This window comes from Protopterus annectens, chromosome 1.part2, assembly GCF_019279795.1.
Source record: "Protopterus annectens isolate FY-2018-M chromosome 1.part2, PAN1.0, whole genome shotgun sequence".
Lineage (NCBI taxonomy): Eukaryota > Metazoa > Chordata > Ceratodontiformes > Protopteridae > Protopterus > Protopterus annectens.
In genome coordinates this window covers 572,028,058-572,041,749 of record NC_056727.1, presented here as the reverse complement: position 1 = coordinate 572,041,749, position 13,692 = coordinate 572,028,058, and the positions used below count along the sequence as shown (strand labels likewise).

Genomic DNA, 13,692 nt, shown 5'->3' with positions numbered 1-13,692 from the left:
CATGATGATATCCAAAAGAGCAACACTGAAGGTCTCGATAGTAATGGATAATCAGGGCCAGGGGCTGTTTGAGCACTTCTGCAGAGTAGATGCCCTTGAACATAGGAGTTTCCAGTGAACTTCAAAGATCAAGGGTCTCACTCTTTTCCTCTGTGATGGGGTGCCTTTTAGTTGTTTTTTTTTGGCATGGACTTTGGCACCATACTGTTGCTGCATATCTGCAGACAAGGAAGATGTTTTTTAATGGGGCCTTGAGCCTCTGTTTGACCTTGTATGCCTGGGAGGCTTCCTGCCTTCTCTTTAGATTCTTCATATGAACCCCCTGGTAGATGCTGCAGCTAGCCATGTCATGCTGTAGACATAGACAGAAACTACGCTGGATGGGGAAGCCTTTTTGTGTTTGGTGCTTGCATGCTCATATTGTAGTTTTCGCATGCATGAGCATGCCCCACATATCCATGTCTTTTAGACTGTTTCCTGTACGTCTTATCACAATCAGTATTTGCAATCATAAGGAATGAAAAGGGTCCACAGCAGGGTATTTATGCTATTCAGTCATAGGCTTCGGCCAGTGGCAGACTGACACTCTGTCTTATAGCAAACTCTTACATGACAAGAAGAAACTTGCGTTGGCATGGGTAGATGCCACCTGAATGTCAGGTATGTGAAAATGTTTGAGATAAGGTGACATCGGACCAACCATGGTAAAAGGATGTTCAGCTCTGAATGTCAGGCCTGTCCAGTGGCAGAAATTTCTACAAGTTATGATTGCAACAGTAGCCCATAAAGAACATCAAATTTTGAGATGAGCAAAATATTTGATGAGAAATGAAGGATATTGCAGAAGTGTGGTGTTATTTCATAATCTGTGTTGGCCGGTCAAGAGGTTTTCTCAAGTTCTGTAAGGATGAATGACCGTTTCTTTCTGATGGTCATGTGACTGTAAGGATGAATGACCATTTCTATATGATGATGGTGGTAATGCAGGGCCCATTAAGTTGGACTGCAGAGTAGATTGTTCATTCTCTGCATTCTATCTTACAGATGGTCTCCAATCTTACTGTCAGAAAGTTCTAAAGAAGTCCTAAGACTGGTTGCTTGTAGTTCCTTTTTCTGATGAATACAGTGCCTTCAAATATCTGTTTTGGAAAATTCATGTAATATTTATGTTTTTTGCTTCTCAGGTGGCAGGGTGAAAACTTGGAAACGTCGCTGGTTCATTTTGACAGACAACTGCCTATATTATTTTGAGTATACCACAGTAAGTATCACCTAGCGTGCAAGACTTCATCAGCATCATTGCATGTTGACTTGTAGGTGCTGCATGTGGCTTGGCAGTCCTGCATCCAGCTCCTTGCTTGCCTCTCCAGTATTCACCATTTTGGGATGCTGTACCACTAAAGAGATAAGCATGCATGGCACAGAAGAACTGTCTGAGACACAATTTTCGTAGTAAAGTAAGAGAGGGGGTGATGTGTGTGCTTAAGTATTATAAAAAGAAGCTAACCAAACAATGGGAAGGGCTGTAGCTACATCTACATTAGTAGCACTGAGTAAGTACATGCAGTTGTAGAAAAAAGAAGTAACGAGATGAGAATCTTTAAGTAATTTGATATCTCACAAAAAGGGTGATGTGAGGAAATGGCCCTACTAATGTGATGTGGAAAGACATTTGTCAACTTACTGCCCCTTTAGATAAAGTAACACTGGTCTTGAAGTCCATGGTTATACAAAATGCGTACTGTAACAGTGGATATGTAAAACTGTGCTCCCACAGAAGGAACATTGTATGCAAGATTTGAATTGTCAACTTTTGAACATTAAAAATTCTATTTTCTCCACAAATATCCAAGAACAGCCCAGCCAGCCAATTCTGTTACTCTCTCAAGATGTAATAAATAAATTCTTACAGCAGTTCCTTGCCCACTAAGACCATTCTGAAGAAAACCGAGCTTCTTTTGGGGGGATGGAGTGAAGAGGCTGTTACCATGTAGCATTTTAATATGGATGGTCCAGTACTATAGTGTACCTCACAAAATGGTAGTATCTTTTTCTGAAATACTTCTGTGTGGCAAGATGTGTTACTTTTATAGGACAGTATCATAAATAATGAAGCATTCACCCCCTACCCTAAAGGAAGAAGGAACCATAAATGCCACAGTTGGTTTTTCACCTGAAAATGGAGTACAGCTTATGGCACTTAGTAAAAGTATGCAATGAAGGTGGAATAGCTGTGACACTGACATAAACAACAGATGCAGTTTGATTAGTTGGCCAAAGGCCATTCAGTTGAGTGGGAAGCTCCCTAATATTCAGATATAGCTAGAATGCATTTTTTTTGGCAGGGGGATCAAAGCCTCTACATCTACTTGTGTAGGGAGGACAGCTTGTCCTTTCTGTTTAAAAGATTCACAGTGGTTTAACCCGTTTCATGGTTATGAAATAATAGGAGTAAAATACTAGAACTAGATGGTCTTTGGAAATGTGTGATGATTTTTTTTATTGTATTTTATTTATTTATTTATTTTTTGCAAGAAGCACAGTACTCTTTGGTAAGCAGCCACCATTTGATTGTGGAGTGTGTTTGATGGTGGCCCAGACAGATCATTGTGTGTGTGTGTGTGTGTGTGTGTGTGTGTGTGTGTGTGTGTGTGTGTATATACAGCAGAGTTACTAAGGGAGATGGCTAGAAAGGTGCTTGGTGTGACATCTGGAAAGAGGAAGGAGGACAAGGAGACCTGGTAGTGGAATGAGGAAGTACAGGAGAGTATACAGAGAAAGAGGTTGGTGAAGAATAATTAGGATTGTCAGAGAGATGAAGAAAGTAGACAGGAGTATAGGGAGATGATGTGCATGGCAGAGAGACAGGTGGCTAAGGATAAGGCGTATGAAGAGTTGTATGAAAGGTTGGACACTAAGGAGGGAGAAAAGGACCTGTACCGATTGGCTAGACCAAGGGACCGAGCTAGGAAAGATGTGCAGCAGGTAAGGGTGATAAAGGATAATGAGGGAAACGTACTCATAAGTGAGGAGAAGTTGTTGAGCAGATGGAAAGAGTACTATGAGGGGCTGATGAATGAAGAGAATGAGAGGGAGAGAAGGTTGGATGATGTGTGTATAGTGAATCATGAAGTGCAGTGGATTAGCAAGGAGGGAAGTAAAGATAGCTATGAAGAGGATGAAGAATGAAAGGCTGTTGGTCCAGATGACATACCTGTGGAAGCATGGAGGTGTTTAGCTGAAATGGCAGTGGAGTTTTTAACTAGATTGTTTAATGAAATCTTGGAAAGTGAGAGGATACCTGAGGAATGGAGAAAGTGTTTTGGTACTGATTTTTTTTTAAGAATAAGGGTGATGTGCAGAGCTGTAGTAACTACAGAGGGATTAAATTGATCAGTCACAGCATGAAGTTATGGGAAAGAGTAGTGTAAGCTAGGTTAAGAAGGGAGGTGATGATTAGTGATCAGCAGTATGGTTTCATGCCAGGAAAGAGCACTACAGATGCGATGTTTGCTCTGAGAGTGTTGATGGAGAAGTACAGAGAAGGTCAGAAGGAGTTGCATTGTGTCTTTGTGGACTTAGAGAAAGCATATGACAGGGTGCCTAGAGAGGAGTTGTGGTGTTGTATGAGGAAGTCAGGAGTGTCAGAGAAGTATGCAAGAGTGGTACAGGATATGTACGAGGGTAGTGTGACAGCGGTGAGGTCTGCGGTGGTAATGACGGATGCATTTAAGGTGGAGGTGGGATTACATCAGGGATCAGCTCTGAGCCCTTTCTTATTTGCTGTGGTGATGGACAGGTTGACAGACGAGATCAGACAGGAGTCCTGTGGACTATGATGTTTGCAGATGACATTGTGATCTGTAGTCAGAGTAGGGAACAGGTGGAGGAGACCCTGGAGAGGTGGAGATATGCTCTAGAGAGAATAGGAATGAAGGTCAGCAGGAATAAGACAGAATATATGTGTGTGAATGAGAGGGAGGTTAGAGGAATGGTGAGGATGCAAGGAGTAGAGGTGGCGAAGGTGGATGAGTTTAAATACTTGGGGTCAATAGTTCAGAGTAACGGTGAGTGTGGAAGAGAGGTGAAGAAGAGAGTACAGGTGGAATGGAGTGGGTGGAGAAGAGTGTCAGGAGTGATTTGTGACAGACAAGTACCTGTAAGAGTGAAAGGGAAGGTCTACAAGAGGGTAGCGAGACCAGCTGTGTTATATGGGTTGGAGACAGTGGCATTGACAAAAAGGCAGGAGTTTGATCTGGATGTGGCAGAATTAAAGATGTTAAGATTTGCACTGGGTGTGACAAGGGTGGACAGGATTAGGAATAAGTATATTAGAGGTTCAGCCCAGGTTGGAAGGTTTGGAGACAAAGCCAGAGAGGCACGATTACATTGGTTTGGACGTGCTGAGGAGGGATGCTGAGTATATTGGGAAAAAGATGCTAAGGATGAAGCTACCAGGTAACAGGAAAAGAGGAAGGCCTAAGATAAGGTTTATGGATGTGGTGAGAGAGGACATGCAGGTGGTTGGTGTGACAGAACAAGATGCAGAGGACAGGAATAAATGGAAACAAGTGATCTGCTGTGGCGACCCCTAATGGGAACAGCCGAAAGAAGATGATGATGATGGTAAAGCTTTTTATGTACAGTATTGAGGGAAGAAGACAGGAGGGATATATGGAAAACATCCATGTTTCTAATGGAAATACTCCAGATGGGTACTGCATTTCAACAAAAAATTGAGAACAACTCAGGGTTAATGCAAAGATGTGTTTGTTTCTCTAGATGTGGTGGCCAATAATTGGGGTATTTTTTCTGAAGATAGTGTAGTAAAAAAAAATGACTGAATTTAAGAATGCATGGCAATAATACAAGGTGGATTCTTATTACAGGTGAGTGGAAAACAAAGTTTCTGATTGTCGGATCTGCCTCTTATGAGATTAGAAAGGAAGTGTAGCAGATTGGGGGGGGCATGTTGTTCTTTCCTGTCATCAGTATGATCTACTTTATTTAGGCAATTACCTTTAAGGCACTTTTTTGGGGTCCTTATCAGAGTATTTATTTTTTCTTCTTATGATCTTGTTGCTGTTAATTTCTTTCCGGAACAAATATTTAGGGCATTTTACTGTTTACAGTTAAGTAACATCTATAAAATCCAAATGAAAGGTGCAATCATGTTTGGTCCAGGCACTGTAACTTCTGTAAAATCTTAGAGCCAAGATGGACATAGTCACAAAAATTAAGGGTGTCACATCTTGGCTATGTTTTGATGAAAGTTTAATTTATAAGAATTGGAAAGAAGTATGATAAATCAATTGAAGATGTACTCGCATTGGCTGGCTCAGAAATTCTTGGATATTTGGAAGGAAAAATTGCCAGATTGTTGTAGGTCCTGGTGATTTTGATAGTGTTTCTTCTTCGAGAGCATCTCAAAAGAAGATCAGTAATTTTTCTGCAGCATACCATTTTATAGGTATATAACTGTTACAGATTTATGTTTTATTTCCAGAAGTAAATGTTTTTTCCACAGTTTTTCCAAGTGTGCTGTACTTGAACATGTTACTTTAATGCTGCTGGCATGCCATTGTAAGTGTATAGCTAACCACTGCAACAATGGCTTCCTTGAGACTTGAGTTGTAAAAAGTAAGGAATGCCAGCAGTAGCCAAGGAGCTAGTCATTGGGCAAGTGCGTGATGCATCTGGCAGAAATGCAGGTTTGTTGAACAGGATCACTACAGGGGGTATTTACCTTTCCCCCTACCTGCATCATCCTCAGAATTGGTTATATACACGAGTTAGATACAGGGGGCACACGTACCTTGCTTTTGGGGTGGTATGAGCAGCTTTGAATCTCTGAAAAAATGGCTTATATTTTGCAGTCATCATTTCATTAAGTGCCTTGTACTTTCAATGAACCGGTGGACTTCGATCTATCACAGCCAGTAAGCAGCTACACCCACTTGCTTTTTCCACTGTAGGAGTATGGTAGTCTTTTTGTTCAAGGCCTTGCACTGGAGATAATGGCATTTTTTTTTTTTGTGGAGGAGGTGGTAGGAGTTTAGTTATGAAGGTCTGTATAAATGCTTTTAATATAGTAGTGGAAAAATTTCTCTGCATCTTATCATTGCTGTTGATGACTTCCTTTGTTTTTTCTTAAGGACAAAGAGCCTCGTGGGATCATCCCATTAGAAAACCTCAGTATTCGAGAGATTGAAGACTCTAAAAAGCCTGTAAGTGATTGATTTGAGTCTGCGTACTTCATGTCTTCAAAATTCTGAGACAGATCCCTTTTGAACATCCTGGTAACCTCCCTGAAGCAGACTTGGTTCACCCACGCCAACACACTCACCCACACATTTGATTTTAAATTAATCTTGGATTAAATGATGCATGTCCGCTTTGGTATGCTAGCAGAATGGTAGCAATGGTCTATGTTACGAAGAAATTCATTATGAAGAGAGCGGTGTGGTGAATTGAACACTACTCTTGCCTATGGTAAAGATCAAGGGAGCTTAAACATGTATTGCAGTACACAGAAAATATGAAGAAGACAGAAAGAGATTATATTAACTGCCTCCTACCCACTTATCAGGTATATGAATAAATAACGAGGCATGAGAACTAATGCAGACTGGGCTGCAGTTAAGTGTAGCATGTAATTTAATTTCATTGCTGTTCCCAGGCCTTTGCAGTGAGTTAATCTTAATTGAGCTGTATGTCCTCTTTAGTGATGTCTTTGACAGAGGAAAGCAGGCTTAGCCCATTGTTATTACCCCCTTGTGACCTTCCTCTACAGAGAATGAAGCTTCTCATACAGGAAAGATACTCATGGTCTGCTGTGTATATATATTTAGGCTTTTCTGATGGTTTCTGATAAAGAATATGTACCATTCCGCTGAGATCCCATAGTGTGTTTGGTTTGCTGACCGTGGCACAGTTTCTTATAAGAAGTTGTATGCAGTCTGTCTTGTTCTTGCCTTTGGCTTCATGCTGCTTTCAAGAGTCCACTGCCTTTGTGGTTATATGGTTTTATAGATGAAGTAGATAAAGAGGAGAGAGAGATTCCTCTGTCTGGTACTCTGAAGGTTTACCATTATCCCTTTGTACCTCCCCTAGGTGAAGCTATCGGCATCTCTTGTGATTAAACATTGGTTTCTCTGTTATCGACAAGGGTGACAGATATGTCCATTCAGACATCCACTACCCCAGCTCTAATCATTTTCAAAGTGAAAATCCCTGTACCCCAAGTGCAGCACTGTGATGAATTTGTTATGTACACTTCTCACCCCTTTCCTCTCATCCTGCCTTTTCTAAATACTCTGCAACCTATCAGTGTATCACAGTTCTTTCCATTTTGCTAAGGCTGTGTGATGCTTTTTGGTCCTACATTTCCTGCCATTAGTGCCACCAGCATGTCATACATTTTTCCCCAGACTCCCAGCATTGCTTAGCCAGATTCTTTATCCTTCATTTCCTTTAAGTTCTGTGGTGCATAAGCTTCTCTGTGGTACCTGTCTTTAATCTGAAATGTGACACTTTTTTCGGTTACACGCACTCACTCACACTGTGTGTATCTTTCCAGATCCTGTTTTAGAAAATTTTCCCCAGGGGTGAGTTTGAACACTTGCCTTCTGTTATAGTTCCTTGTCTTACCATAGTTTCCCATACTTCCATACTCTTTACCTCTGCTGTCTCCTTATTTCCTCAGCCAGCACTTGTATTGAGTTATTCTTTGCCCTGGGGTGTTTTGGTATTGCAAACACTAGGGAAAATACAGCTGAGCTCCCGCGTTTCACAGTGCTCTACCCCGCCCCTAACTCTAACTGTGCACCTTGTGTTAAAAAAAAAAAAAAAAACTTTCTATAACACTGCCACTACAGAAGACATCTTAAACACTCGCCACGTGTGCACTCACACACACACTCACCAGTAATATCCCCTTATCTAACCCTAACCTTATACTACAAACACTTGCACATACACTACTTCTGTCCCCTTACATGAACTTAAATCTAACCCTAACAAACGGTCACAAACTAAAGCCATCCCCTTACCTAATCCCTACTCTAGTCTTATCACATGCACACTTTGGCACAAACTTCCATTCCTAGCAACTACCCACTTACCTTAGTTGACCAAACTGGACATTAGTCAGTGACACGTTTGCACAAACATCACAGCCGTTCAGTTTGTTGACCAAGTAAGCACTGGACCAAATGAAATGTAACCATATACAAAATCATGCTCCTTCTTTATACTGCTGCCACTGTCTAAAGAAATCCATGGGCTGCCTTTGTTGTTTGCAGTAGTGCCCCTTAAACCCTGTGCAACTGTCTATGTAAGCAAAATCCAAGCAAGCCTGTTCATGTTGGTTCAATAACATCTTTCTGCTCCACTGTACAATTGCAGAATTTTTTTGTTATCAGGTAATCTAGTGCAGAAATAGTTTGTAACACAGACACTACATATACTTGAAATAATTTAATAATGCTATTTCCTTCCATGTCTTATCAAAAATCCTGCTGAAATTACATTTGGAACAGAACAATGTCCTTCCATATCACTGTTGCAATATTTTTACAATAGGCATTCCCTGTCAAGGGCAGCCCAATGTCTGGCCAGTATACCAAAGCCTTTTGGTTGTAAAGTGTACTCCATACATCACACGTATGCTCACTGCACAGGACATAAAGATGACCTCTGGCTGTACCATCCTCAGAACTTCTGTGCCACCAATCTGAACGGTATTTTTGATCGCCAGTCTGTGAACGCACATTCATCTGCTGGTTTCTACCTGTCTCAGATAAGTTGCCTATTGGGATTTTTTGATTTTATTATCTTACATTTGCCTTGTTTCTGGTTAGGATTCATGTCATCCAGAAAGGGGAAATGCCAGTGTGGCAGATTCCCCATAAAGATCATCATGGGCAGTGTTTGTTCTGTTTAGGTGCTTTCCACCATCATACAAATTGCAAGATTTCAGCCTTTTGTCACTAAGACGTTGCAGAGTTTGCTGTCTTCCCTTGCTATTTACCTTGAGAACCAGTGACTTAAATTGTTGGCTAAGAATACCATGGTAGGATCTTCCCTGTCTGAGGGCCATGTGTCTACGAAGAAGAAGGCCAAGAAAGTCTGGTCTGATTCTTTGGCTGTACCACCTCTACCAGACATCTCTTGAGGCTGGTGAAAGTCTGAAGGATGGTCCGGTTTCTTTCTTGTGACTGCTTCAGAGGCTGGCATGGACCCAACTCCACACATGTCCATGGAGGGTTTGCAGATGTCAGCCTCAGATGTGCAGGGGGAACTGCGGCTGGTTATTACTGAAGGGCCTAGGGGTGTTCCTCAAATTTTAGTAAGAGAAGAGGTTCCAACTACCATTGAGTGGTATTCGAGGTCAGAGCCTTCAAAATTTTTTAAGGCTGATGTCCCACTCAAAAAGAAAGAAAAACCTAAATGTATTTTACCTGCTCCAAAAGATCTTCAGAGTGAGTACCAAAACTTCACTCAAGGCTTGTTTAATGTCCTTATGGCTCTTGGGTGTTTCTGTTCCTGCTCATCCCGGTCTTCTACCCCTCTTAAGAGACCCTGGGAGCAGGATTCTTCTTCTGAGGAGGATGCTGATTCTGATGAAGAATCTCTGACTTATTTCTCCCATATTCTTTCACCATTTGACTGTGGTTCTGAGGAAGAAGAGTTTGTTAGTCCTGACTCTTCTTTTGAGGAGATTTCTTTTGGTGATACTGCTTCCAGAATGATGGAATTTTTTAAATGGGACTGTATTGAGGTGTCTGATGTTCAGAACAGGTACCATGAACTACTACAGATGGAGTCTGCTAGACCCATTGCCGTCCTTCCTGTTCTTGCAGCTTTGCTGGATGCCTTTTCTCCTGCTTCCCAACCCCCTGCACCCAAAAAGATTGATGGGTTTTATAAAGTGCCAGAGGACTGCAAGTTTCTTTGTGTCCCTCTGCTGACCTCTCTGTGGTGTTTGTGGCTTCTGATAAGCCTTCCAAATTGTTGCCTTCCACTAAATTACTGCTCTCTGATAAGGATAGCAGAACCATGGGGAGACTAGGTAAGAAGGTGTATACTTCTGCTACCCTGGTCTTTAGAACTGTTGGCACAGACACATATGACTAGGTACATTTTGACTATTCTCGCTCAAGCCTGTCAGGCTATTTCTGATTTCCCGGATTCTGAAGGGAAGGCCTCTGCTCTTGTTTTGCTTGGGGCGTCCTCCCAAGTACCTCACCATTCCATTAAATGCAGCTATGATGCAGTTGATGCATCATCTAGGGCTGCTGCTTTTGTATCTGTTTAGAGGAGGTATTCCTGGCTCAGACTTCAGCCTTTGCCTGATGATATCAAGGCTAAACTGATGGATGCTCCTCTGGAAAATAAGCATTTGTTTGATGCTGCTGCTGTGGAGTTATTTAAGTCCATGCAAGAAAATGGCAAGGCCTTACAGGACCAAGCATATTTTTATTTCCCCTGTAGCCAGGTTTCAGAGGAATTATCCCAATAAGCCTGCCTTTGTTTATAGACAGTCTTACCCTCCCCCCAAAGGTAAAAAAAGGTGATAGAAGGGCTCCTTCAGTTAAGGCTACTCAAACTCCTCCTACTCGGAAGTCTCCTTTTCCTGACAAACCAGATACTGTCTATCCTGTTCTTCTCAGTCACATTTCTCTTTCTTTGTGTCTTTCCCTGTCCCTTCCTATTTGGGTAAAGGTCACCCAAGCTCATCAGTTCTTTCCATAACTCGTCAGGGTTATTACACGGTTTGGAAATCTCTTCTTTCCCTTTTTAGGCATTCCTCAGCTTCCTAAGGAACAAATGCCCCCCCCCCCCCCCCCCGGGGTGTTTCAGGGCCTTTTGGTTCAAGGAACAATTCAAGAAGTTGCAACTGTTCAGAGGGGGAAGGGATTTTACTCCAGAATGTTTTTGGTCCCCAGGAAAGAAGGTACCGCAGAGCCATTCAGGATCCTTCTCAGCTAAACACCTTTTTGTAGGTCCCTTCCTTTCGGATGCTATCCCTTCAAATCTTGTTTCCTCTGCTTCTTCCTCAGGCTTTTACAGTTTCCCTGATTGTAAAGGATGCTTATCTGCACATTCCTAATCACCCCCTTTTCAGGGCATTTTTACATTTCTCTGTTGCTTCCTAGCACTTTCAGTTCTCTGCTTTGCTCTTTGGCCTCTGTGCTGCCCCAAGGGTGTTCACCAAATGCCTCGCTCCTGTGATTGCTTTTTGCAGGCTAAGGGGGGATATGGGTCTTTTCCATATCCATCTGACCTGTTCCTTCAGGCCTCCTCTCGAGATCTTACTTTAGCATGTACATTTTACCATTTCTGTCATGCAAAGCCTGGGGTTTACTTTAAATTTCTAGAAGTCATTACTGACTCCTTCTCAGGATCATGTTTTTTTCTGGGTTGCAGGGTCCAGACTGTTCTAATGCTAGAATTCATGCCTCCTCTGCATTAACTCTCATTTCTTTCTTTCAGTCCCTTCTTCCTCTTGCTCTAGTCATAACCAGAGAATTTCTGAGGGCCCTGGGTTACATGGCTTACACCATTCCTATGTTCCCTCTAGCCAAGCTCTACATGAGAAAGCTTCAGTGGTTTCTAAAGTCTGTTTGACTTCAACATTCTTATCCTTTAGATTTTCTAGTCCCTTTACTTCTGTGCCTCAGCCTGGAACTTCACTGGTGGATTCACCAGTTGTCCCTCAACACAGGGCTTCCTTTTCAACCTCCAGTCCCTCTCAGGAACTTTTCACAGATGCCTCGGACATGGGATGGGGCCTCCTTTAGCCCTCTGAAGGTACAGGGCCTTTGATCGCTTCAACTAAAGAAAGACCACATCAGTGTCAACGAGATGAGAGCTCTTCTGCTGGCTCTTCAGACTTTTCATTCTCTTTTTCTTCCAGGGTCCCTCAAGATTCTCACAGACAATACCACAGTGATGTGTTACATCAGCAAGCAAGGTGTGTGTGTGTGTGGGGGGGTGGACAAGGTCTTATCTCCTGTGCAGGTTAGCCCTTCAAATTTGGGAGCTGGCTGTCCAGTATCAGGTCACTGTTCAGGCAGCTTACATTCCCTCCAATCAAATATAGTGGCATATTCTCTGAGCTGGTCCATAACATTATCACACAAGTGGATGCTTCATAGTCACGTGTTTCTGGGCATTTGTCCACCAGTGAGGTATTCCTTCCACTATTTTGTGCCAGAGTCCCATGCCATCTGGCCTGGAATGTGGATGCCCTTCCTGTCATTCCAAGCGTCCTGTTCAGGATAACAGGATGCTCCCAGAATCTTGCTGGTGATTCCCTTTTAGCCCGAGCAACATTGGTTCCCTCTTCTGCATCTTGCCAAGGGCAGTCATTACAAGTTACCTCACAGCGTGGACCTACTCACACAAGACAAGGGATCTCTCATCCATCCCCACATGTCTACTCTTCAGCTGACATTGTGGGTGATAGTTTTTAGATCTCCTATGGACAACTTTTTTTTCTGAGGATGTGCTTTGGGTCCTGAAGGTGGCCAGGAAACCCACTACTATCTTACTTATCCAAATGGAAAAGGTTTTCTGTTTGGTGTCTTTCTCGTAACCTGGATCTACTCATTATGGATGTTTCTTTGGTTCTCTCTTATTTGTGTGAACTGCTAAATGCTGGGTTGGCATATTCTTCAGTTAAGGACCCCATCTATCAGATGTCCTTCAAGGATGCATCTGCAGTCCTAACAAATGGGTTGTCCTGTCGTCAGGCAGCCCTTCGGTCGGCCGGATTCCAAAGTCTGGGTCTGGCCTCGGCTGGTGTCGCACTTCACCCGACGTCATCTCCGCTGGTCTTCGGGTATAAAGGCATCAGCCGACGCCATTTTCCTCAGTCTTTCTTGCCGCGTGGCGCCCGAAGCAGAAGCTGTTCGCAAGTGCCGGTCGGTCAGATCCAGAGATTACTACTACCGAATACTACTTCGAAGACTTCTAAAAAGCTAAGTACCCCGTTGGGGACTCTTTCTTGCCTCAGCCGATGTCAGAAAAAGTGAATAACTGTTTAACTTGTGGGAAACAAATACCTCATAAAGATTTCCATTCTTACTGCTTACATTGTTTAGGCCCAGACCACGACGTAGCAGCCTGTTTAGCCTGTGCTTCTTTCAACCGACGAACGCTTAGGCGTCGGTCGGAGTTTGCTGAACAGTTTTTCGGCTCAGATTTTGCGCACATTATGCCGTCGGATCCTCCGATTTCTCAAATTGTTAAGAAACACAAAGAAAAAGACCGACACTCACGGTCCGCGGTTTCGGCCGAAACCACGGTTAAGCAAACCGCGAGTGTCTCGGTTTCGGCCGAAACCGAGCAAACGGGTGAATCTTCAGCCGAATCCATGACTACTACCGAGGCTCCTGCTACCCTAATTGAATCGGCCTCTGAAGTTTTGCCTATTAATGTGGTTCCTCTAGAATTATCGGACACCATCCCTTTGGATGTCTCTACCCCAGCACGTGGTGCTGCTAGGCCTCCTGCAGCCATGTTTATAAAGGCCTTTGCCAGGGCTAAAGCAGCCAAAACTGCTAAGTCTGTGCCTGTTAAGCCCCCCTCTCACAGGCCCAGTTCCAGTTCCCAAATGCTTACTCTGGCAGAGGATCTCATCTCTTTAATAAGGGGATCCCAATCTCACCCAGACAGGGCCTCTCA

The 13,692-nt window shown here is 43.0% G+C and overlaps 1 protein-coding gene across 4 annotated transcripts in view; it reads left to right on the top strand.

Annotated features, from left to right (window-relative positions):
- The window catches only part of LOC122790289 (cytohesin-1), a 1,634,771-nt gene that overhangs the window by 1,448,277 nt on the left and 172,802 nt on the right, over positions 1-13,692 (top strand). For 3 of the 4 annotated variants that reach the window (XM_044057800.1, XM_044057818.1, XM_044057809.1), the window contains 2 exons: positions 1,183-1,261; positions 6,156-6,227. In XM_044057800.1, the coding sequence (XP_043913735.1) occupies positions 1,183-1,261; positions 6,156-6,227 (151 nt within the window). The remainder of the gene's footprint in view (positions 1-1,182; positions 1,262-6,155; positions 6,228-13,692) is intronic. The other variant, XM_044057794.1, reaches the window with a different exon arrangement.